The following is a 23853-nucleotide window of genomic DNA, read 5'->3' on the forward strand; positions in this document are numbered from 1 at the left end:
AGTCAAAGCGTGTCATCGGAACCCTAGCTGCTGCCTGCCATGCTGTCTCCGTTCCGAGGCGTTCGCGTACTGCGACGTGCTTAACGCAATGTGGAGCAAAGCAAGCACATACAATAGTTGAGTACGTTGTCGTACCACTCAGAGCAATGTCCGCCCCAGACGTTGAGTTTTTTGCGCCGCTGTCAGGAGGCAAGCCGTTTGGCATTTGATGACATCTGCCAATACCCCTGCACGACATGCACATGTGGGCAAAGTACTGTAACTCAGATGGTCGAGCAGACTGAGACCTAGCATGGAGCTTGTTTTGAAAGAGAGGACGACGATCAGCGTAGGGTCGAGCTCCAGCAGCGCAAATGTAGCGATGCGGCGCGGGCCAAGGTAAAGGTGGGGAATGGAGAAGACTCGATCGTGACGGCTATTAATCGCATCGTTTATGTGGTACCATGTCCATATAAGTGCCGTGTCTCACTTCCGCGATTCGAGTTGGTCCGGAGCGGCGCCGCACTGCTCTCACCAGGGGGGTGGATTCGTACGTGGTGGAGTCGTGAGTGTTCGTCAGTGTGCAAACAGTACGAACCTCCCCCCGCAGAGCTCAGGTAGCGCTTGCTCTGACGCCGTTCGAGGTTGGCGATTGAGCGTTCATCGAGGCTCGGCAAAGTCCATGAGCAGTCTTGAGTCCGTCCTTGTGAGGCCAAGCACGTGTGTAGAGTAGGCGGCAAGACCATAACACGTGATACACGACACCTTTCTCCAAGTCGTCTAGGTCTTGACCTGCGATCGACTCACTGACACCCACGTACAAGTGGATGCCCAGGATAGTCGTGGGCGGCGGGCGGCGCTTAGGTGCAGCGAAAGCGACACACTCGATCGTGTTCATCATGCTGATGCGGGACCGATGAGCCGAACAAAGGACGGGGAGACATCTCAACTATGACAAGGGTGCACCACATATCATGTGCAGGAGCATATGAGCCTTGCTCAACGCATGAGTTGGCGGCTCAACGGCGGAAAGGCACATCGAGCATCTGATGCGTGCTGCCTTTCACCGCGAATACCGGATTACCGGGTATGCGACACTAGATCATTGAAGCGAGGCGGGGGGCATAGGGGGAGCAGTTGCGCTGAAATGGGCGCCACCGGAGGTTTGACGGTTCGGTTCGTTCCTTGCTGCTTTGCGGCGTCTTTGGTTGCGGCCGCATCGCATGGCGCCACGTCACTTTAAGCGGCGTGGTGCCCGCGCTCCTTTTGGTGGTGAGATGCTGCCTGCACAAGGGCTAATCACAGATTTCCACGCTCATACCTTCCGGCGCCGCTCCCGGCCGCCCAGCCATGTGAGAAGCTAGGAGAACAGCTGCTCCTGCCCTAGAGTCCCACCCAGCAGGGAACAGAGTGTAGCCTAGGCCCAGCCAGCAATCTAGCTGAGCGCAGACCAACACTTCCTTTCAATCAACGTCTAGCTGACACATGTGTAAGTGTTGTTCTGCGTATTTGACATGAGCAGCCCTCCCTTGAGGCTGCTATTGAGCGTGATCCCTCTCCCACACCACCTTGACTATACCCTCTCTCGCGCCTGCCCTTCTGTCCGCGTGTGCCTTCTCCCCTCCGTCAATCCACGCATACGCTGAGCTGCCTTTTCACCCGCCAGCGCACGCGCTGCTGGCAAAGCCAGCGCTTCTTGCCATGTGGCATATGGCGCCACGCCCAGCAGAACCACGCACCCATCGCACACGCGCGGGCGCGGGCGCCCCACGGGCGCGCGTGCGCTGCTGGGCTGGGTATAGAGCCAGGCGGCCATGCATCAGGCGCGCGTCGCGTCAGGCTACCGGCACCATATACTTGCACCACCTCCTTCGCCCTCTCATCGTGACCTCAGCCGGCCGCGTATCACTTGCTAGATCACAGCTCAGGCAGAGTGCGCGATAGCAGACGTCACTCCTTTTGGGCACATTCACACCGCACATTCGGTCTGTAGCTGCGTCGTCGTCTGCTGAGATCAGCCTCCTTCCGATAGGTCCTCGTCTGCTGCGCCTCTACGCAACCGACCTCGCCCTGCATCCACTCCTCGCGCGTAGATCGCGTCGCTTTCAGACGGTCCCTCTCCGTGCGCATGGCAACCTCTCGTTCCGGCAAGCATTCGGCAACGATCAGCGCTGGTCACTGCACTCTGCACGAAGCCCGCTTGACGCATCCTCCTTTGCCCTTCCGGATATCTTCCACCGTGCGCCATTTCGTCGTAGAGTTCCGAATGGCATGTTTGGCGGCGGGCAAAATGCTTTCGCGGGTGCTCTAGGGATGGGATCTGGCGATGCAATGCAGCAATTTGGGAATGGGAGCGTCAGCGGTGGGAATGGCGCCGATGCTCACACCCAGGGAAGCGCTCCGGAATTCGGTCAGATGGGTTTTGGCGCAGGCGCAGGAATGGGCATGGGAGCAAACATGGGCGGTATGAATGCTCCACAGCAATCCTTCAACTTTGACCTTGCCACCAACTCTGGCGGACTCAACCCCGCGATGCTTGCAATGCTGCAACAAGCGCAATCCTCTTCGAGCAATGTGGGCAACGTGCAGCAGAACGGAATGCCGTGGGCCAACATTCAGGGTATGGGTTTGGGGGCTTTTCCAAGCGGCAACGATCAACAGCTGGGTGGTCACCAGCAGCAGCAGCGACAGTCACAACAGAATCATCAGCAAGCACCACAGGCAGCCAATGGCCAACTTGGCCAGCAGAACAATCCCTTCGCTACGCAGGCGCCGCAGACTCCCAATCAGTCAGGCCAGATTCAGGGCGGTCCGAACATGAATTTCAACTTTGGCCAACAGCCCAACGGTCCTTTCAAGTTCGGAGGGGCTCAGATGTCTCTGCAAGGCCCTGGACAGTCAGCACAGAGTCAACAGCATGTGCAGTCGCCTGTATCGATGCTCGGCTTCCCTGGCGACAACACCGGCGGCATGTTTCCTCCTCAATTTATGAATGGCATGATGAGCAGCATGGGACCGGGCTCGGGAGCACTTCAAAGCCAAGCTGGGTTCCCCAGCCCCGGCAATGGCATGATCCCGTCCCAAATGCACCAGCAGGCTGGCAACATGCCGCGCTTTGGCCCTAACAACGGCGCACCGAATGGTCTCCCTGCTCATCTCAACAATGCGATGTCCTCGCCGAGCAGCTCCACAGCCGAAGGAGGCGCCGACGGCAAGGGCAAACGTGGCGGTGCTGCGAGCTCGAAGAAGAAGAAGGCCGGCGCCAAAGGTCCTCAGTCTGCGGCTGGATCTCCTCCGCCGGGCGGAATGGCGCCCGCTGGAGGTGTGCAAGCGTTGAACAGCGAGCGGTCACGCAGCCACACTCGAAGTCCTTCCATATCGGGTGCCTCAGTCAGCAGTATGCACCATCCACAAGGGCCGCTGAACGCTGCAAGGCCGCCCGGCACTCCTATTCAAGGTCAACATGGCCAAAGTGGTTTGCAAGCGCCTCCGACGCCCTTCTCACAGCTGTCAGTGCCAAGTCAGACGACGGAATCGCATCTGGGCACAGGCGTCAATGGCCCTCGTATGTTACCTTCAACCGCTTTGAACTGCCCTCCCGGATGGCAGCCCTCATTGGGTCCCCAGCAGCAGCAGCAAATATTAACGCAGGCCATGCACACCTCGAAACAGCGATCAGCGCAAGGCCAGGAATTGCCCGCTGGCACCGTACTTCAGCAGCTGGGCTTCATATTCGTTCGGGCGCATCAGCTTCCTGCTCATGTGCAGCTATCCGCTTTCAATGGTGGAGGTGCAGTGCTCAGCCTCACAGAGGCTCAGACGATCGGATTGCTCCCGCCTCCGAATCAGGCTGCACACAGCTCGACTGAAGGCGGCGCTGGGCCCTTGGGATCTGGCGGCACAGGCGCACCTCCGCGGACGCCGCAGCAGCAACATGCTATGCCTCCTCCGCAACATTCAATGCGTCCCTCGCCCTCGGGAGCTCCTGGTATGAATCAGATGTCCTCATCGCCCTTCGCGACGCCACACAGCCCCTTTGCCATTGCGAGTCCTGCCATGAGCGCTGCAGTACCCCCAAGAGCCAGACAAGCGTCGCAATTTGGCCAGCGGCGCCCTGCATCCCGCGATGGTGCCGCAGATTCAAATGCACGAAACGCACAGATGGCGTTAAGCGCAGGTTCTGGCGGGCACGCACGAAGATCGAGCACCGCCACCAACGGTGATGATCTTGGACTGAACGATTTGAATGGGGCAGGGCCTTCTCGCGGCTCCGCACCTAGCGTGCCTCGGCCGTCCGTGCAACCCGCACCGCCTACGGACCTCAAAGCTGGGCTTGCACCGCAGCGGCCAAAGTCGCCTCCTCGGGGCCCACCTCTGCCACCGATTCACGGTGGCGCCTTGCCAAAGACGACAAAGGGCGGACATGAAGTCGTTGAATACAACACTCGTCTAACGCCTCTGCCTCCGCTTCCAGAAAAGCCGTCAGCAGAGGAAGCAAAGGCTTTGACAGACGTGTGGAAGCCGTTGACCGAAGAGGAGGAAAGGGATTTGTTGGGAGTGATGAAGCGCGATCACGAGTATACCAAGGACATCCATCAGCTTGGGCGTCGACAAGCCACCACGTTGCACACAAGAGCTAGTCAATTGCGGGCAACAGCGGCGAACTTGCATTGGTGGGAACGCATGGACGGAGATGTCATCAAGCACAAGGACTTTGAGAGCTTCCACATGATCTTTCCGCACGAAAAAAGGAAAGCCAGAGCCCGACGAGGGAGACAGATCGGCGGGCCCTTGGCGTCCGGCCTAACTTCTGCGGAAGATAGGCGGCACTCGCAGCTTGCCGCTGCCAAGCTGGAAGACCTTGTGCCAATCCGCTTGGAGATCGATCACGAGGCGTGGCGCCTGCGCGATACTTTCACCTGGAATGCGAGCGATGCTCACGTTGGGCTAGATCACTTTGCGCACACTCTTTGCGATGATTTTGGCCTGCCGCACCAGGTATTTGTGCCCTCTATCAAGTCGGCGATACAGGCGCAAGTGCAAGAGCATGTCGCAGCCCAAGCGTTCCTTCCCAAGCGACTTGAAGCGTCTTCTGAAGTTGCTAATGTCGGCAAGATTGCAACGTCGGTGGATGACAAGTGGTGGAAGTCTTGGCGACGTGAGGTGGATCAGCGGGCGTCTGGTCGGGCGGTCAAGCGACGGAGGCGTTCTGCCACCGGACATGAACTCGATTCTGCGTCACAAACTCGACCTCATCCTGATCTTCGGATAGAAATCAAGGTGAGTTCGTGTACCGTTGCGTTGCGAGGAAGATGCTCTCACCCTTCCTGACACACGTCGGCATTATTCGTGCTCTTAGCTCGACATCACAGTAGGAGCAATGAACCTTGTGGATCGCTTCGAGTGGGACATAGAAGACGATGGGACATCTCCGGAGGCCTTTGCGGAAACATTTGCTGCTGACCTCGGACTAGCAGGAGAATTCAAGACGGCCGTGGCGCACTCCATACGCGAGCAGGTGGATGTGCACCGGCGATCTCTTGCCCTTGTCGGCCACGTCTTTGACGGCAGCGAAGTGCAAGATGAAGATTTGCGTGCTGCTTTCCTGCCGCCATTGACCCTTTCTGCTCGTGGAGAGCAAGATGCAGAAGGGTTCACGCCTCGTCTCAACCAGCTGAGCGAGGCCGACATAGATGCACTGGAGCGGGAGAGAGAACGCGAAGCTCGAAGAAAGAGGCGCCAGACTCGAGGCCGACGAGGCGTCAATTTGCCAGATCGCGAGCCACAAAAGACGCAGAGGACGCCAGCCGTGGGGGGATTGCAAGCAGTTCAAGTGGCCGCTTTCGAAGCCGCACACGGCGGCGCTTTCGGCACCTCCTCAGAATTCGGGGCCAGCGGCCGCGGTGAGCGTGGTGGTGGCATGTCTACAAGGCGGGCAGCGGCACAAGCCAACGCGTCGATCACAGGCGTTCATGACGGTCATGATTTCTCCACGCCAGCGCCAGAGACCGCCCCCGATACCACGGCGAAGAGCGTTCGGCTCGAGAGTCACGCTATTCATTTTGCGTACCCCGGAGGCCTCGGAGGCCCTCCAGATTCCGACGGTCCTCGATTTGCTCCATCAACCGGGTACGAGACTCGGGCACGCAAGGCAAAATCGCCAGTGGTCATCAATGCCCCCACGCAGCCGCCGGAGCCGCCACCTCTTTCTGCAAAGGCAGCCGCTGCTGCAGCGTTGGCGGCCAAAGACCTTGCTGCACAGCACCCAAACATTCACGACGGACAGTGGTTCTGCTCCAACTGTGGCGTCGCTGGAAGCGTAGACACTGGTCGGCGCAAAGGACCCCTCGGAGAGAAGTCGCTGTGTGGTGTCTGCGGCAAATACTATCACAGGCATCGGAGAGTTCCGACGATGCACTATACACGAGACGAGGCGTATCACCGCGGCAATCAGCACAACAGACGCAATGTGCGCCACCTCCAAATCGATGCTGGAGACGAAGGACCTTCGACGCAACCCACATCATCAGCAGGCACACCCGCTGGCACGACACTGGAGGGCGTGGCCGAGCGAGAAGGCGAGAATGACCATACGCAGAGCAATGGGATTGCGAAATCAAGCACAAATGCCGGCGACCTCTCGCAAGACGACGACGATGACGATGAAGAGGGGTCTGATGTGCGTCGCGCTGCCAATGGTAGACACACAGCTCAGCATTCGACCCGCGGAAACTCGCCCGACCTGCCGTTCCTGGTGCAGGTCGGATCGCCGGACGAAGACTCCGACTCGAGCTCAGACGAGAAGCCCGGTGGCCAAGACGGCGTTTCGAAGCGAGACGGCAGCGCGGCACCAAGGCCTCAGGCAGGAGTAATTCGCAACGTCTCGCCACTGCGCCAGGAAGTGCTGGGAGGTTCGACTGCGAGCCCCAAGTCTGCCGCGCTTGCGACAAGTCCTCTACCTCCTGCGCTGAAACCGCCCGAGTGGCTTACCGATGCAGCCGTGGCTTTACGCGCTCAGTATGCTCAGGATCGCTTTGAAATTGTGCCCAAGCCGCGCAAAGCAGACGAGCCTGCGCCGATCATTCAGGAATGGCGTGTCAGGTGCAATGACTGTCCCGGAAAGGTCAGTCGATGTGAAGGTCGTCGGTGCGACTTGACGCGAACGGCTGGCTGACTTTGCTTTGATTGCACGCAGCTGTACACTGCCGGTCCCGATCAAACGTTGCAGAACTTTTCCATTCATCTCAGAAATCGTCAGCACCGGAATAACGTGAGTAAAAAGTGCTGCACGTGCGTAAGCGTCTCGGCACTGCGTTTGACCTGACATTCGTCGCTAAATCCTCTGCAGGTCGCCTCACGGAGAACTGGATAGAGCACGAAGCCTCCGTTTGCCAACGCGTGCGACGATGTTGTCGCGATGTTCAACCTTTGACTTTCGCACCTAATTTCCTATCCCCTCCGTTGCATGTAGCAAATCGCGTCTATCCTGAATGGTCCGTTCTACCTCTTCTCCATCGGGACGTTCGCTCCCACCTCAATGCCACATTGTTCGGATTTAGCTTCTGCAGTTGATCTCTTCGACGTGAAGTCGGGAGCGACCCCTGTGTGCGCCAGCTGTCTATGGGGGCTCCTAGACGGGGCCGTGCTTACGTGCGTAACTGATCACGAAATGGAGCGCGGACATACAGCTAGGCGCGCTGCAAGAGTGCATGTTCGGCGTGCGGACCTCGTGGACGGGGTACGCAGTCTTGGATCAGGTTACAAGTTTGAAAGATGGATTAGAACGTGCCTTGTGGACCAGCAACTCATCAGCTGTGACACGGCAAAAGAAGAGCGATGCCTGTATGACGTTCCTTCCGAGAGCATCCTGGAAGCAAGCGCGGCTTTGACGGTTTGTCTGGTGTGGCATGCTCGAAGAGGGCCCTGAACTCACGACTGCATGCATACATGCACCGACGCCCCGGCGCATTGTCGCACACCGGCGCACCGGCGCACGAACCTCCACTTGGCGTGCGGGCGCAGGCTACTCCCACCTGCCGATGGAGTAGACTATAAAGCCTCCTTGTTTCGAGCCATTGCACTCCTCTCCCTCGCCACCATCACCCACTTGCTTCTCAAGCTTGACACACCACATCTCTCAAAGCGTCTATCATGTCATTGCCTACCGTCAAGCTCGTGTCTGGCCGGTCTGTGCCGCGACTCAGCTTCGGCATTGGAACGCAGCATTACCAGAGTGATGCCAGTTCGCAAGTCTCCAAAGCGTTGAGCGCAGGCTTCACTTTTCTAGGTGAGTGCCGTGCGGTGTTGCGTTCTTCCTCCTCCTTCTCCTTGCTGACTTTACGTTGCGCTGGATCATTGTGGCCTTCAAGATGCCGCCGAAGTGTACAGCAACACAAAGAGCATGGGTAAAGCTGTCAGCGAGCATCTGAGCTCGGGCGTAGCGAGCCGCAAGGATTTGTTCCTTCTCACCAAGCTGGGCTCACGCGGTATCCCAGATCCCCTTGATGAGACGAAGAAAGAGTTGTCTGATATCGGAGTGAGCGACAAATTGGACGCCGTCCTGCTGCACTACCCGCCTAGAGGCAAGAATGGAGCGCCTAGCAACATCGAGGCATGGAACAGGCTGGAGAAGGTCAAGGATGCAGGTCTGGTGGATGTGATTGGAGTGAGCAACTGGACGGCAAAGGACATCGAGGAGCTTCTGGCTTCCAAGCCCAAACACAAGATCGAGATCAATCAGGTGGAGCTCAACCCTTTCCTCTACTCTCATCCCGACATTCAAGCTTTGCTCAAGCTGCAAGAGAGAGAGGGCATCGCGACCATGTCGTATGGCTCTTTGACCTCTCAGTACAAAGACTTGAAGCCTGACAGCAAGTTCCAACAAACCTTGGAAAGCGTGGCGAGCAAGCACGGCGTCTCGCCAGGCACGGCACTCCTCTACTGGAACTTGCAGCGCACAAACGGTATTGTTGTGACGACGAGCGGCAAGGAGGAGAGGATGAAACAGTACGTCGAGGATATCAAGAATATCAAGACGCTCAGCGAGGAGGAACTCAGATCCATCGAGGATGCTGCTGCAGCAGAGGGTGCCAAGGGAAAGAAGTACTACATGAATCCTGTGAGTTCCTTGCTATCGTGACGCAGCATGCCCAATCAAGCACTCTGACGGCTGCCACGCTTTCACGCCTCGCTCACCACAGTTCTGGGAGCCTTGAGAGCAACGACGTCGACAAAGTCTAGAAGTGCGCCTGCCTTTGCGCTGCGCTCAGTACATCAACTACATCCTGTCGATACTGCTCTATCTAAGCGAAATCAAAAGCAATCCATCGTCTACGCAATACATTCCGATGCTAATGAAATTCGATGAATTTGACCTGTGACTCATCATTGCACGAGCGTTTGTGCAAGAGGTAGCTTACATGGCCGCTACAAGATCCTTGAGCTCGCTCTCTGGCAAGATTCTGAATTGTCCCGACTGCCTGCCATCCTTTGCAGTGCGAGGCGTGACAAGGGCGAGTTGAACATTGTGTTCGTCTAGCTTCTCTTCCATGACCTGTTTGAGCACTCTAAGGGTCAAGAGAGACGCATCCCTCAATGACATGTCCTACAGCGTCGCCGAGACCTCATACCGCGTCAGCATCCATAGTCGATACCAGAAGTGCTCTTCGAGGAACAGCGCTCACCTTTTTGTACTTGTCCTGCAATTCTGCCTGAGCACCTTCCGAGCCTGATCCGATCGCTTTGGCGTCATACCTCACCATCGTTCCTGAAGGATCGGCGTGGAACAATTGTGGTCCCTTGACATCGATTCCCGCCAAGAGGAGCGCCACACCAAACGGCCGAGACTGTTGGTGCGGCAAGGTGGGTCAGCCTACGGGGGCGAGATGGCAACTCATCTTGTCATCACTTGGCTCACCATCATCGCCTCGTCATCCTCGGTGCTCTCTCCGAAACGCAACGCCAGATCGCACACTGCTTGAGTGACGCTGGACACTTTGATCTCCTCATCGAACGTAAAAGCGTGGTTCTGTATCGAATGGAGGCGCGGAGAAGGTTTGTCAACGCCTGAGAGAGCGGAGCACAGCAGCGGGGCGGTCAAGTAGAGCAGCAGGAGAGAGCCAGTCGCTCGGCCACAGCGACCCCGCAAGGAGCCCACATGATGCAGATCATCCACTGCTCCGCCAGCTCCTCCACGTCCACGAGAGCTGACACCGCCTCGTCACTGGCGCATTCGCTCACCTGACTCGTGACTCTAGCATGTTCGATCATGGTCCTAGCATCCGCCGTCAGACCACTCATGGCGCATCCCACATGAGCGTCAATCTCCATGATCTTCTCGATGCTGCTCTTTTCCAAAAGACTGCTCTGTACCCTCTTTTCCACTCCCAGCACCACACCCTCTGGTACAGCGATGCCCAAAGTGGTGCTTCCTAGCTTGATGGCTTCCAGAGCATACTCTACTTGGAACAGACGACCTTCCGGCGAGAAGGTGTTGACGCCGCTATCAAGACGAGAGAAAGGCGACGGAAGGTGTCAGCGGGGAGCGGAGCTCGTCTTTAGCAAGATATGATGTGCACACACCGGTCGTAGCCATCGCGATTAGCGAACATTTCGGCAGAGAGCTTTCGCTCGGAGGTAGAGATCGATCGACTTGATGAACGCGAGCGCTTGATGGATGCGTATTGCAATCACGAATTGTGCTGCTGTGCTTCGTCAGCCACTTGAGAGAGCTTGCCGATGGTGAATGAACGTGGATGGCAGGATTGCTTGTTCAGGTTGCTGTCGCTCACGATCACGAATGTCATGCGCGCCCTTCCCAAAGAAAGCTGCTCACCACTCACGACTCGATTCACGATTCACAATTCGTGATTCATCCAGAAATCCGAGTGAGGTACGTGGTGAACGCGCGTACCAATAGCTGCGACTCGTGAAGCTGCGCGCGTCCGTGCGTCGGCGACGCAGATTGAGGTCACGTGCATACCATCCGGTGACGAATCGCGACCTTTAATTCACGTGATTGCAGGATATGCGCCGTGCTTGCATGATACAAGATCCAAGCATATGATGAGGCGCGCCAAGTCAAAGTGAGCGAGCGTCCGCTCCGATCATACCGCGGCTAGCCTCAACGGTGCGACGAACGACCATCCTGCGTGTCACGTCGAAGCGTAGCTTGGCTGTGACTTGAAGAGCAAGATCGAGCGCCGGTGCGCTTCGCGCGAAGACTAGCGCGAGACCGAAGAAGGCTCATCGGTCAACATCTTCTTCACCTGCTGTGCTGCCTTTTCGCTGCCTCAAAATGCTCACGGCAAGTTGGAATTCGGTTGTGGGTGGGCGCCGTTGCGTATGATTTACATGTGCATGCTTGGCAGCAAAATGCGATCGGGTTTGCACAACTCCGTTGCCGCTTTCGAGCACAGAGCTGCACTCGACTCGATGGCATTCACATTCTCTTCAGCGTGTCGGCTGCGCATCGAAACGTTGGTGGTGCAAATGCCTTCGCAATGAAGCTGCACAAACGCTCCCACGGCTTCAAGACAAAAGTGGAAAGTTTAGAGTGGTTCAGTCGTCGCGTTGGAGGTGCTGCATGGCAGCTCCGTTCAGATGTTATCCAGAGCTCTACACAAGCGTCAGGAACCGTTGCCCAGCCAACGGCACTAAGGCTCGATCGTCCTGCTGTGACCTCGCTAGCAGTGGACAGCCTGTTTGGTGTGGCCTATCAAGATGTCACTCTCGTCCTCTTTCCCATGCACAATCACATCCTCGGCTCGCTGCTTCCATCCACTCATCATCCATCTTCATTTCACTTTCGCTTCTTGCTTGCTCCTTCGTCTCGCTCATCATTCTTACTTTCTGTTGCGGCTGGACCGTTCTCACATTTGCTTCTAACAGCTGGTCCTGCCCCTCAAGCGACAAAAAGCTGAGCCCACGTTCCTTCCCACTCAACTCGGACTCGCAATTATTCTTGTCCAAATGAGGGCCTTTGGGCTACCCTCGGCGCTGGTCGTCGCTGCTCTACTCTCTACAGCCATCGGCACCTTCGCTGCCCCTTTGAGCCAGCGGTCTCCACAAGCAAACAGTACCAGCGCTCTTCAAGAGCGCGAAGGATCTCCAACCAACAGCATGACCTACGGCTCTGACGAATCACCCAAGCAAGCGCACTTTGGCAGGAACTCCGTCGTAAGAGGGGTCAATCTGGGTGCCTGGTTCGTTCTCGAATCTTGGCAAAATCCTTCGCTCTTCTTGACGCAGGATATCCGCTCCATGCAACTCAACGATGAGTGGAGCTGGATGAACGCCAAGGGATCCAAAGCGCAGGAGGATTTGGTCGAACACTATCGCACATTCATGAATCAGTCGGATTTTGAGGCTATTCAACGAGCAGGTCTCTCAACCGTCAGGATCCCCGTGCCCTTGTAAGTCTGAGAGCTTTGTTGGACGTTGGAGGGATATTCTCGTCAAGGGCAGCATCGGGACAACCTTCGCTGCGCTTGAATCTGATCTGTATTCCTTGAACATGTTCCAATTACAAGCTGGACCTTTGTGCCCACGGTGAAGCCAGAGCCATACCTTGCCAGCAGGCAACGAAAAGCTTTGCGCGATGCTCTCACATGGTCAAAGCAATATGGCCTTGACGTGGTCCTTGACCTGCACACAGTTCCTGGATCTGTCAATGGGCTGGACAACGGTGGCAGGCTTGGTGAGCAGGTGAGTAGTCAGCATTTCAGGGAGGCGAGATGCGCGCTGCGATCGACATCTCACGCATTGCCCTTCCAGGCGTTTGCCGACGACCCGAACAATGCAAAGCGCGCTTTGAACGCGCTGAGCGTCATGACGGACATGTTTGTCAACAACGCGAGCTACGGTGGCGTAGTCAAAGCCATTCAGGTAAGTCTTTGTCAGGAGACTCAAACAGGTAATGCCACCACGCGCTGAATCGTACCTCACGCAGGTCGCCAATGAGCCCAAAATCAACGAACGCTTGTCGTGGTCAGTGTTGCAAGATTATCAAGCAGCAGCGCTCAAGACTATACGCGCTGCTATCAAGCCATCGGCGCCCGTCGTCCCTACCGTCCTCTTCTCGGACGCTTTCCAGCCCTGGTCCAAGTACGATGCGCTGCTGCCCTCTGACGCTTATCCTACCTCTCAGATTGCGGTGGACCATCACCAGTACTTTGTGCGCGCATGGGATAGCCGTGTTCCAAAGGACGACGATGAGCTGATCGATTACGTCTGCGCAATCGGTCCGCGCATCGCAGCAGCCCAAAAGAAGCGCGCCGTCATCGTTGGGGAATTCTCGTTGGGTCGCGAAACGAGATGCGTAGACTACCACACTTGCCAAGACGTCAAGATGTCGCAAGACGTTTCAACTCTGAACTCAGCAGAGAACAACAAGTTTATGCGTGCGTGAAAGAGGGCCTCTTAGTTTCCTTTGCTTCCCGCATTTCAAAGTCCGAGCCGCCTGACACTGCATTTCCCCCTTTTCGCCGCACCATCCGAACGTGATCAGGTCGCTTCTTTGAGGCGCAAGCTGCTTCTTACGAACAAGGAGGAGGATGGATCATGTGGTCGTGGAAGACAGAGTCCGCTGCGGCTTGGTCTTACTCGGCTGCCAGAGAGCAAGGTTGGATACCGGACGACGTGTCGGACCCTGCTCAATGGCTTTACAGACCGGCGGATGAGAGCCAGAGAAAGGCACTGCCTGATGGTCAGTGCATCACCACTCAGCCTTCCCGCTCACCACGCTTCGCGACGCAGTCATAGACTTGTAACCTTTTGCAATTCTGACCAGTCTTGCCTGCGCTATGGGTGGAATGCATGCTCGGCACTTTTCTTTTTCCACGCGCCATGCACTTGTTAGGCCGATATCTTTGCTCCCTTTGTATGGAGGAACCCCACTCGTGCGTGAAGCGTCATTCTGACCGTAGCGCGGACGGAAGTGGCCGTGCCGCTGCCATCGTGGTCCTGCTAGTACACCCCTCACTTTCACGAAGAATTCAGCGTCGTGAGCGGCGGAAGCAAAAAAGCGAGCTATCTACAGTCTGATGAATTTGTGGCGGTACGGGTAGCCGAGGTCATGCATCGTCAGCCTGATCGTCGCCCCCCATCCAAGGGAAGGACACTGACTGCATCACACCCGACCCGATGGCGTCCTGCACGCTCCTCATCGCTTGCCGCACTATCTGTTCCCGAAGCATCGGCTGGAAAAGATGTGCGCGCATGTATGCACCTATGCAAAGACGAATCGGCCACATTCACGCCGTTTGTTTTTTGGTCCCGACTCTGCGGGGGAAGCTTGGCCGCGTTAGCCGCTGTTGGTCGTGTGCGCAAGACGCTTGCTGTTCGTCATTGCCCACTCATCAAGGTCTGCGGCCGCGCGTGAATCGTACCTTCTCTCGTGATCCTCGAGATCATCCCGTCGCGATGGGTTCACAAGAGCTTGTCGTACTGCACGACCCCACTCTGATGTGGCGCATTCTTCGGAATACTTCAAGCTCGAGCGGAATGTCCGTTCAAGTGAACGCGCCAAAAGGAGAAGACGGTGACCTGAAGCTTTGAAGATGAGCTGTGAGCATCACTCTACCATCGGAGCGGAGCACACGTATGCTTGCTACCGTGTTGCCCCACCCTACAAGGGACGATGATGACGTTACCGAGAAATGCTGACTACCGCAACTTCTCGAACAGAGAAATCCGTTTCGCGTTTCTGTGCATGCTTGACGTTGGCGGACTCCGACCATTGCGGGGCTCCAGCGAGCGGCCACGCAGAGCGGGCTATCTATCTACTACTGTAACAGACGTCGTTGCTGACGTCCGCGGGGTCCAAGAAGGGCCGACAGAAGATTAATCCGCATCCGCATCCGCATCCGTAACAGCGCGAACCAGCAAAAGGTCGGCAATCTCTGAAGTGGAGCTTGCCCATCGCGTACGTTTGCTGGGTCATACAGCACCAGCTGTCTCTGGGCAGTCGAATGGGAAAACGATCGTGGATCGAAGTTCGTGGACTCGTGACTGCATCTGCCGTCGAGCTGTCTGCTCGTCGTTGACGCCGTCAGCTGCGTCCACGAGGCCGTCGCGAGAGCATTTAGAGGTCTCACGATCGAGTGAGCTCAAATATTCTCCGCGCCGAATGCGGGCATGCAAGGCAGGTCTCACTATGATGGAAGGAGTCAAGCCCCTCACCACCGCGGGCCGCGAGACGCAACCGAATGCTCGCCGCGCGACGGTGCAGCAGTCGCGTCGAGGCACCACACAGTGAGTCGTGAGTCACGATCGACTCGTCGAACTCGAACCCACACATGCAGTCGCTGCCTGCCTGCTGCTGCTGCTGCTGCTGCTGCCCCAAGTCAAGCGGACGCTCTGCTCCTCGGAACAGACGGCTGCGATCTTGTACGTCAGCTTCAGGAGAATTGTCTAGCTATGTATGGCGGTTGCTGGCCTCGCTTACGTGTCGGTGTGAGTGGTGGAGCCTGAATCCAATGCAGGCTGATCGTGACTCACCCTCCAAAGCCCTGCCGCGTGGCGGGTGCGCCAGCCAGCTCAGCTAGACGCATCATGCCGACGAACGGAATCGTGAATCGTGAGTAATATATCCGGACGCGTCGCGATCGCGTGCACCATCAGCATATGTGCTCAATAAGCCATGCAGCAGCGCTTCATCAAACCCAACCAAACAGTCACCATGCATGCAGTCAAGAGTCAAAAAGCCGTAAAGCGAGTCTTAGGCTCTGCGCCAAGTCTGTTGCATCCCGCGCCCAGCGTGTCAACAACGCTTTGTGATTCAAGATTGAGTTGGCTACAAGATTCACGTGATTGTACAAATATACAAATGAATTCGATGAAGGCTGTCGCTATCCTGCGCTCAAAGAGCCTAAATATGCATGATGGATGGATGAGCGCTGCTGATGTCGTCAATCTTGAGAGCTCGTTTGTTCCGGCCGCGAGTTGTTCAGCTCAAGGCACTTTAACAGTCCGGACATGCAAATTGTAGTGAGATGCAGTCGCCACGGATGAGAGAGCGGTTGTACCGTCTGCGAGATCTCCTCTTTAGCTGCAGCTAGAAGCTTTGCGGTATAGGGTGGAGGCACTATAAGGCTGTCGATGAGTCTCTTGCCTGGCATCCTGCTTTGTCCGCACCCAATTCAGATTTTTGTTGAGCTGTGGCTGCGCGCCCAACTCAAGTTTGGCAACGGTCTTTGCAGGTAATGCGTTCTTTGTCTTTCCATATGACCGCGCTACTACTCGAGAACCAGGCAGGGATCGCGCCTCATCAACGTCTCGCACTCGACGGACATGAACGAGCGAGGCGACCGAAGGATGCGTGGTTATTGTGAATGCTTGCGGGTTTCAAACCGACGCGCGAAAGCCCCTGTCAGCTGTGCTGGGGCACCGCCTCGGCATAGCCACAAAGTCTGATCAAGTAGCCGTGGCCGAATCGAGAAGACACAGTCCGAGTGTAGAAGTGCGGAACTGAGCGCCCTCACAACAGACTCGGAAATGAGCTCGGAGATGGGGTGCGTCCTCATTCACGATTCGAGCTTCGCAGGCCGTGACAAACATCTGCACGATGAATGGTCATAGGCTTGAGATCAGAAAGGACCTGCGAAGCGTGCTTGCAGACGCATCATGGATGTTTTCAACGGTCGCGCGTCTGTTGTAGCACTCAACTGCGCGGTGTTTGGTGGAGAGGCACAGCGAGGACGAAGCCGTCAGCGGGGGAACACAGCTGTTCGTGCTTCGTGATCTACTAGCTTGCAAGTGCCTACCCGCCTCCCTCGTTCACAGTCGATGCAGAAATCGGTCATGCATGACGGCATGAACTCGTGACTATAATGCAGCACATGAGCAGCTCGGCGCTTCTACATCGAGCGCCACACAAACGCAGCTCCGGTTTCCGAATGCTGCAATTCAGGCGGAGATTTGGTCTTCTAGACTCGCTTTGACCCTTCGATTATAGATCTTTCCCGCCCTCAGAGCCTATGAGTAGTGCTCTCCGACGTCGACGTCAACATGCCGCTTCCCAGCATTGGACTACGGGGCGCTGATGGCTAGCATTCGTGATGCCAGTCTTCCCTTCCCCCAAGCGATTGTGATCATATCGTGAATGCTGTTGTGGATGATGCGGAAGCAAGTCACGGGTCCCGCGCGCATCGAGAGGCGCCTTTCACGCTCCATCATGAGGGCCCCTGCACGCGCGTGCCTCCTCATCGCGATTTTACCAGCAGCTTAATTGCAAGCGCCCGCGCTACATGAATCCGTGCACCCTCGTGAAACCGAGCAATCACAATGTCGCGGACTGAGCTTATGCAGAGAGAGGAGAGCAGGGGCTACTCGAACCTCGTATCAGCCTAGATTCTTTATCGTAGGCTCATCGTGCGGACTTTGGATGTGCATGACCTTTCTGTTTGTATAGCTCCCGCGGTTGAAGCGCAGCGCTCGATCGAATCAAGAATCGAGGGGCGCAAGCCGCTGCCCCTCCTTGCTATCCAGCCGGATCGAAACTCGAGCATTTACCGGGCTTCGGATTTCTGTCCGTGATGGGTGTAGCGCATCCTGCCAACATCATGGATTTGGTTAATTAGCAACAATCTCAACGTAAGACGCCTTTTCATTCATCACTATTCAACTCACGATTACCGGTATTCAGGTCACGATTACTCACGCCGTTGGGGCAGACAAAGACGGATGTCTCGGGATCCCTTTTGCAGCTTGGTGACCTCATGCAGAGCGAATGCGAGACCCTCTTTTCACGATCAAGCGCGTCGCGGGAGAGGCGGGATGAGCGGTGCGTGATTCTGCATGGCCCCGACAGCACCACTTGACATCAGAAGCAGATGGGGTGCTTGCCGCTCAGCAGAGAAAGGGTGCTGCCACGCAGCTGCTGCTGCTCGCAGGCCGGGCAGCATAGGACGCGCCCTTCATCGCTGCTGCTGTAACAGTGTGGCAGACCCATGCAGCTGTGACTTAATTGCTACAACTGCTGCTCCCTGATGTCGGTTGCCCCGCCCCTCGGTCGAGGCACGCCGCAACAACCCGTGCCCGGGCTGGCTTTGAAGCCGGCGTCAAAGCAGCAGCATGCATGCAGCGTACGTACGTGCAGCCATCAGTCGGGCTGCGCAATACAAGGACCACAAGGAAGGTTGCTCTTCAGGCTGGGGCTACACGACCGCCATGCGACGCCACCTTGACCTTCCCCGGCACTAGAGCAGCCGGCAAAGTGGCCTTGCTGCTGCAGCATCGTCGCGCTGAATTCTCTTAGCCTACCGTTACTGTCTGCTCACCTGACCGCTCTTTGTCGCGTACGACTCTACTTTCGGCTCACCTCTCCGGCCGCCGATCTGGCTGTTTTGGAAAGACGGAGACAAACGCTGAATCACAAGGTTTTGGGTGCCGCGTTGACTCGCATGAGGAAGAGGGAGAGTCACCCACCAAAGGCAGGTCCGCTCGCCTGCCCCTACGGAATTGCGCAGCTGACCACGGTACAGTCACAGTACAAACCACGCAGCTGATCGACCGCTCAATCTAAGATCTCACTTACGACTCGTCAAGTAAGCTCACGTACCCGATTCTATCTCTCACATCCATCTCATCCTCCTCACAATCCACGAAATAGCTTCGCGTCCGTCGAATTAAGCAACAACGTCGAAAGTCAGGCTCTCCGTCACAACAAGCTTAGACGATCTGCCGCCACAATCGACCTCAGCACGGACGCGTTGCCTTGTGACGGCGCCCCGAGCGCCCCTATAGCTGCTTTTCACGCGTAGGCCGTTCACCGCGAATCGCTGCGCACGCGTGCAAATCCCTGAAACAGTGCCTTGTGACCGCTTCGCATTACGCTGAACAACATTCACAGCATCCGCGACTGTCCACTGTATCGCAGAGGTGTTGGTCGGTAGGGCAGCAGTCACGGCATTAGCTGCGCCCCAAGCACAAGTTGAGCTGCTGCAACCCATCAGCGTCAGCTCTCACTTGCTCCCCCGATCCCTTCCAGCTCGTGGGTTGGGATCCTGCCTCGTTTGGCACTAACCCTTTGAGAGCCCCTCGCATCTCACACGTACCCCCCATCCTCAAGAAGACCACCTCCACTCGGCCATTCGGAACGATCTCGGTGCCCATAAACAAGTGGAGCGTTTTGCACCCCGGGTACCAATCAAAGCTACGCGCAGTGCACCGCGCATCGCGGCTTGGACTGCATTTCCAGCGACCAGCGAAGGCCTTGACGCCCCCATACACGGCACTTCAGCAAAGTCATCAGGGCAGTGGGGCCACGAGTCTCGATCGTGGCGGAGCGTGACACGAATCGAAACGTGCGTCGTGCGACGTCGATACCTCGCCAAAAGAAGGCCGAGACAGTACCACTTCAGTAGTGATACCGGCTAGACGCTCACATCTGGCGTCAGCATAGTCGTAATTTGACCCCACATCTGGCCTCATCACACTACATCGAGTCTCAGGCTCGCCGTTGCAGTAGGGCAATCAGTTCAGCGCAAGTCCTACAGTCACCACCGCTCAGCACCCGAGACCTGGCAAGATCTGGCTCTTGATAGGTGTCTCGGTGCTTTCGGGCGGTTGAAGTGCTCCAGAGCTTGGATCGACCTGCACAAATCGTGAATTGCCAAACGGACCCAGCTCATCAGCACCTCACCTGATCCAGCAACGCGAGTCTGCTGCTGGATGCTGTGACGCTCGCATAGCCTTCTAGCCGAGGCGCCTCGCAAGTCTTCATACAGCGCCGCACCCCTGCTGGCTGGTGTGCGTTGCTCGTCGCAGTCACAACTCGCGCACTCTTCATCTTTGCACCCCAATCCAGCAAGAGATATATAAAGTAGCGGCCCGCCCGTTGCACACTGCACCAGGCGTGCCTGATACATGCGCAGCACTGTGATCGCATATTCGCTACACGCCTTCAACGCCGCGCGGGCTCTCGCAGATCGCCGCCTCAGCCTGTCGGACAACCCGTCTGGCGTGCCGTCAGCATAGAAGCACTTTTGACTGCAAGACGTCATCGAAGTGCTTGTATAAGACTATCTCGTCGCCAGTCTCCCGCCATCAAGACGCTGCAACATGCCCTCCATTCAACCAACGAGGCGTTCGCCGCCACCTGTACTGGCGAGCAGCAGTGGTCTGACCTCATCGTCGCCAGTGCCTCTACCTCAACCACCTTCACAGCAACAGCACCAAGTAGGTGGCAGACAAGCAACACGGTCGCGCACAAGAACGAGGCAGATGGGATCAACGATCAGCACATCGATGAGCGGCCCGTCAGGGTCGCGCCAAAGGTACAGCAGCGAAGATCACCCCCTCAGTCCCCACAAACTCGCCATGAAAGGTTACCACTCCTTTGTCTGCTTAGGTGTGCCTTTTCACGTACACAGGAGGTATACATTCCTCCGAGAGTTGGGCATCGGCGCTTATGGATGCGTAGCTCTCGCACGCGACAGCGTGCTCGACTGCGATGTTGCGTGAGTTGTTGCTGCATGATTTGCACCGGTGCAATGGCATGCTGACCCCTACGTCCGCTGGATACGCCCTGCAATCTCTACAGGATAAAGAAGGTTACGCGGGTGTTCGAGCGAGACGTCTTGGCAAGGCGCGCGCTACGGGAAGTAGCAGTGCTTCGACACATTGGCATGTGCGGCAACGTCACGGCGCTTTTGGACTTTGACACCAGCTTCATCGAATTCAACGAGATTTATCTGGTCATGGAGGCTAGCGAAGCCGATTTGAGGTGAGTGTCTGTTCTCCATACACCCGTCGCGGACATTCGAGTCTGATGCTTTTGGCCAACATCAACGCAGCCAAATCATTCGGTCGGGCCAAACCTTGTCAGACTCGCACCTACAATACTTTCTTGCTCAACTTCTCCGCGGCGTGCGGTATATGCACGCAGCAAACGTTATCCATCGCGATTTGAAGCCCGGCAATCTGTTAGTCAATGCCGACTGCCAATTGAAGATTTGCGACTTTGGCTTGGCACGAGCTCATGCCGAGCGGCCGGAACGAAGGTCGCGATCTCGTTCGTACAGCACCAGCGTAGAACGTCAGCCTCGAGGCGACCGGGGCAAGCCAGGCACCCCACCCACTCAGGATGGTGCTGCTGTGCCAGCTTCTGAAGTTTCATCTTCATCCGATGACAGCCAGTCCAAATCTCTCTCGCCGATGAAGAGCCCACCGGATGCTGGGCTAGCGCAGGCTCCTGCGGTGGACACCACCAGGCGGTCAGGCAGAAGTCGGTCCACCAGGCTGTATTTTCCGGGAGGGCCATTGACAGAGTACGTTGCAACGCGGTGGTACCGCGCTCCAGAGGTCATGCTGTGCTTCCGGCGGGGTTATGGCGCCGAGATTGATGTATGGAGCATTGGCTGCATCTTAGCGGAGCTCATTGCGGGCAAGCCGCTGTTTGCGGGCAAAGACTACGTCGACCAAATTGCCCGCATCAACAATGTCTTGGGCACGCCAACAGAGGCGACGATCGCCAAAATTGGAAGTCAGCGTGCGAAAACCTACGTGCAGTCGCTGCCGAAGATGCCAAAGGTCCCTTTCAGCAGCCTTTTGCCCAAGGCAACGCCTTTGGCTCTGGATCTACTTGACCGGATGCTAACCTGGGATCCGGACGAGAGGATTTCAGCAGACGAAGCGCTCAGACACCCATGGCTGGCAGCTTACCATCAATCCAATGCAGCATGGACACCTCCAGAGCCTTATTCGCGCTTCGATGAAGTCGAAGCTATCTCCACGATCACGGAATTCAGACTCGGGCTTGAACGCGAAGCTGAGGAGATGCGCGCGGAATTGCTCGCTCTTGAAGCCGAGGAGCAACGTGAAGAACAGGAGAGGCTTCTCGCCGAGGCAGATGGGGCAACGAGCACAAATCACGGCGATGACGGGCCACAGCCGGGCTCTCAATACCAGACGCAAAGCGGTGCTTCCCGAGCTGAGGACTCGGACTTGACCGGCTCTGCCCAATCCGCTTCTCTTAGAGCGTCGACCGAAGCTCCTTCGCCATTGCACACTCCGTCGTCAGTGGACAGCTTGGACGCTTACGAGACCGATCCTACATCCGCTAGCGCTCCTCAGAGCATCAATGGCTCCACGTATGCACCAAGCGCAGGTACGCCTCATTTAGGCTTCAAGAAGACCAGCAATCATGTGAGCAGCCACAGCAACGAGAGTGGACGCGGCGACTTTGTGGGTGAAGTACGATTACGCATGCAGGAGCTCGACGAGAGCTTGGCATCCCACGCCTTGCTCAAGAAGCCTGCACTTGGTGGTGCAGAGCTCAATCACGAAACCTACCGTCGAAGAGCCATCTCCAACGCAGCTTGCATTCCACGATTTGCACTCAGAAGAGTTGCGAGCAGCAGAGACGACAACGACGCAAGCCAGGATGGCCAGGTTCTGAACGTGCAGTATCTCGTTCCTTCGGGCGCCCTATCACGGGTGCCGCCGCCTTCTTTCATCAAGCATACGACGGACATCATCTCGCGATCCAAGTGGCAGCGAGAGTGTGTAACACCACCGCTCGGCAGCAGCAACGAGCTCGTGAGGAGCGTTGATGAGCAATGGCAGGAGCACAGGCTTCGCTGGGCCGCTGCAGAGGCAAGCATGCTGAGTCAGCGTCCGAAAGGCAAGACTCTAGTGCGCCCAAACAGCAGCGATGGAAGTAGCGAAGGTGGACATGCACCCTTTCCCAGCAGCGCTAGCCCTCGCGCCTCGGTCTTGGACGCTAGCATGATGCTCGAAAGGTCGCGCTCTGACAGCGATAGCCAGAGTCGCGAAGGCAGCGATTCGACCATTGGTCAGCGGGGTGGTCGATCGCCAAGCACCCTGCAAGCTTCTCCTATTCCAGCATAATTGGTCGAGCGACGCGTGTCTGCCTGCCATCAGCTCCTTCATGTCCCATCCCACAACCACACATCACGCATGTACTACCCCGACTCGTAGCCGAACTGTATCTAGTCACCGTAATCGGCCCTCAATCTTTAGGCCTTTTCAAAAGCATCAAGAGATCCCAGCTCCTTGACTGTTGGGAGCGACGACGTCGAGCTGCACGCAAGCTGACCAGTGACACTCTGCGACCTCATCTGCTGCCTTCGTTCCGGCGCACTTGTGATGACCCATGACCCATACAGACGCTGGCTCGGCATGCAGAGAAGCGGGAGGTCAGGCTGCTGATTAGGCGACACGCACAAGCCCTGCATGTGACCTCCACATTCCGCCGCGAGAGCTGGCTCGAAACGCGCGATGGCGGCGCAGGACGTTGGGCCTGATGCTGCGTCAGCAACTTCCCCGGCGGTCCCAATGGGCTTACCATCCATTTCCCCACGCCCACCCTCCGCCGCGGCAACTCAGCCAAGCTTCAACACAGATCTTTGCTGAGCTATATAGTAGTCTCGCAAGCTGCCTCGTCACCCTGGGAGTCCGTATCACAATTCGCGGCCACCCACGAAGCACACTCAACGGGCGAAGATGGCTTCGGCAGCAGCAGCACCTGTTGCGGATCCAAGATGGAAGACGCTGATCGCAAAGAGCATAGCTGAGAACATCAAGAACGATGGCTCTGTGTGTGAGTATCGAAGCTTGATGTGATTTTGCGCTTGCGAGACGGCTCGCTGAACCTCCCATTCTTCTGGGGGGGCGGGGGGGGGGGGGGGAGCAGTGTACTACGCACTTTCGAGCGTGATCCCAGGTTCCCCACCTACTCCTCAAGTCCGATACGTCGTTCACCGTGGCTTTGTGAACGAGAAGAGAGCAGATACGCCAGAGGGTGTAGAGCCGGCGCTGGATGGGTTTGCCTGTGGAACGGCGCTTTTAACCACGACGGACGTTAGGGCTCCCAAAGCGCAACAGATTCGGGACAGCATAGAAAGGACGGGA

General features: G+C 56.9%; 5 protein-coding genes across 5 annotated transcripts; 4 read left to right on the forward strand and 1 right to left on the reverse strand.

The window, feature by feature from the left end:
• The first annotated feature begins 1785 nt into the window (after positions 1 to 1785).
• On the forward strand, positions 1786 to 7534 carry IE81DRAFT_326245 (SNF5-domain-containing protein). Its single transcript, XM_025514765.1, has 4 exons — positions 1786 to 5259; positions 5339 to 7102; positions 7175 to 7249; positions 7328 to 7534. Exons 1-4 carry the CDS (start codon positions 2251 to 2253, stop codon positions 7349 to 7351), a joined length of 4872 nt encoding a protein of 1623 aa, XP_025366884.1. The 5' UTR covers positions 1786 to 2250; the 3' UTR covers positions 7352 to 7534.
• Positions 7535 to 7812: 278 nt separating this feature from the next.
• On the forward strand, positions 7813 to 9266 carry IE81DRAFT_306147 (Aldo/keto reductase). The gene is made up of 3 exons (XM_025512340.1): positions 7813 to 8266; positions 8349 to 9097; positions 9180 to 9266. Exons 1-3 carry the CDS (start codon positions 8131 to 8133, stop codon positions 9192 to 9194), a joined length of 900 nt encoding a protein of 299 aa, XP_025366885.1. The 5' UTR covers positions 7813 to 8130; the 3' UTR covers positions 9195 to 9266.
• A 54-nt stretch (positions 9267 to 9320) lies between these two features.
• Positions 9321 to 10864, reverse strand: IE81DRAFT_326249 (putative PUP2-20S proteasome subunit). Its single transcript, XM_025514766.1, has 5 exons — positions 10561 to 10864; positions 10219 to 10480; positions 9896 to 10006; positions 9663 to 9824; positions 9321 to 9583 (listed from the first exon to the last, which is right to left on the reverse strand). Exons 1-5 carry the CDS (start codon positions 10587 to 10589, stop codon positions 9395 to 9397), a joined length of 753 nt encoding a protein of 250 aa, XP_025366886.1. The 5' UTR covers positions 10590 to 10864; the 3' UTR covers positions 9321 to 9394.
• An 820-nt stretch (positions 10865 to 11684) lies between these two features.
• Positions 11685 to 13931, forward strand: IE81DRAFT_259663 (glycoside hydrolase). Its single transcript, XM_025511388.1, has 5 exons — positions 11685 to 12392; positions 12510 to 12684; positions 12754 to 12864; positions 12929 to 13379; positions 13487 to 13931. Exons 1-5 carry the CDS (start codon positions 11950 to 11952, stop codon positions 13738 to 13740), a joined length of 1434 nt encoding a protein of 477 aa, XP_025366887.1. The 5' UTR covers positions 11685 to 11949; the 3' UTR covers positions 13741 to 13931.
• A 5627-nt stretch (positions 13932 to 19558) lies between these two features.
• Positions 19559 to 22894, forward strand: IE81DRAFT_259746 (Pkinase-domain-containing protein). Its single transcript, XM_025511389.1, has 3 exons — positions 19559 to 20438; positions 20522 to 20704; positions 20775 to 22894. Exons 1-3 carry the CDS (start codon positions 20041 to 20043, stop codon positions 22828 to 22830), a joined length of 2637 nt encoding a protein of 878 aa, XP_025366888.1. The 5' UTR covers positions 19559 to 20040; the 3' UTR covers positions 22831 to 22894.
• The last annotated feature ends 959 nt before the right edge of the window (positions 22895 to 23853 follow it).

Source organism: Ceraceosorus guamensis (assembly GCF_003144195.1).
Source record: "Ceraceosorus guamensis strain MCA 4658 unplaced genomic scaffold IE81scaffold_98, whole genome shotgun sequence".
Classification (NCBI taxonomy): Eukaryota; Fungi; Basidiomycota; class Exobasidiomycetes; order Ceraceosorales; family Ceraceosoraceae; genus Ceraceosorus; species Ceraceosorus guamensis.

Excerpts from the sequence above, each read along its gene's own strand:
- IE81DRAFT_326245 (XM_025514765.1), top strand. The coding sequence starts at position 2,251 with ATGTTTGGCGGCGGGCAAAATGCTTTCGCGGGTGCTCTAGGGATGGGA. Across the intron at positions 7,103-7,174 it reads GCAATGACTGTCCCGGAAAG|CTGTACACTGCCGGTCCCGA; the intron begins GTCAGTCGATGT and ends GATTGCACGCAG. Across the intron at positions 7,250-7,327 it reads ATCGTCAGCACCGGAATAAC|GTCGCCTCACGGAGAACTGG; the intron begins GTGAGTAAAAAG and ends AATCCTCTGCAG.
- IE81DRAFT_306147 (XM_025512340.1), top strand. The coding sequence starts at position 8,131 with ATGTCATTGCCTACCGTCAAGCTCGTGTCTGGCCGGTCTGTGCCGCGA. Across the intron at positions 8,267-8,348 it reads CGCAGGCTTCACTTTTCTAG|ATGCCGCCGAAGTGTACAGC; the intron begins GTGAGTGCCGTG and ends GTGGCCTTCAAG.
- IE81DRAFT_326249 (XM_025514766.1), bottom strand. The coding sequence starts at position 10,589 with ATGTTCGCTAATCGCGATGGCTACGACCG. Across the intron at positions 10,007-10,218 it reads ATGCTAGAGTCACGAGTCAG|AACCACGCTTTTACGTTCGA; the intron begins GTGAGCGAATGC and ends CATTCGATACAG. Across the intron at positions 9,825-9,895 it reads AGGATGACGAGGCGATGATG|TCTCGGCCGTTTGGTGTGGC; the intron begins GTGAGCCAAGTG and ends CCGCACCAACAG.
- IE81DRAFT_259663 (XM_025511388.1), top strand. The coding sequence starts at position 11,950 with ATGAGGGCCTTTGGGCTACCCTCGGCGCTGGTCGTCGCTGCTCTACTC. Across the intron at positions 12,393-12,509 it reads GTCAGGATCCCCGTGCCCTT|CTGGACCTTTGTGCCCACGG; the intron begins GTAAGTCTGAGA and ends TCCAATTACAAG. Across the intron at positions 12,865-12,928 it reads GCGTAGTCAAAGCCATTCAG|GTCGCCAATGAGCCCAAAAT; the intron begins GTAAGTCTTTGT and ends TACCTCACGCAG.
- IE81DRAFT_259746 (XM_025511389.1), top strand. The coding sequence starts at position 20,041 with ATGCCCTCCATTCAACCAACGAGGCGTTCGCCGCCACCTGTACTGGCG. Across the intron at positions 20,439-20,521 it reads GTGCTCGACTGCGATGTTGC|GATAAAGAAGGTTACGCGGG; the intron begins GTGAGTTGTTGC and ends CAATCTCTACAG. Across the intron at positions 20,705-20,774 it reads GCTAGCGAAGCCGATTTGAG|CCAAATCATTCGGTCGGGCC; the intron begins GTGAGTGTCTGT and ends ACATCAACGCAG.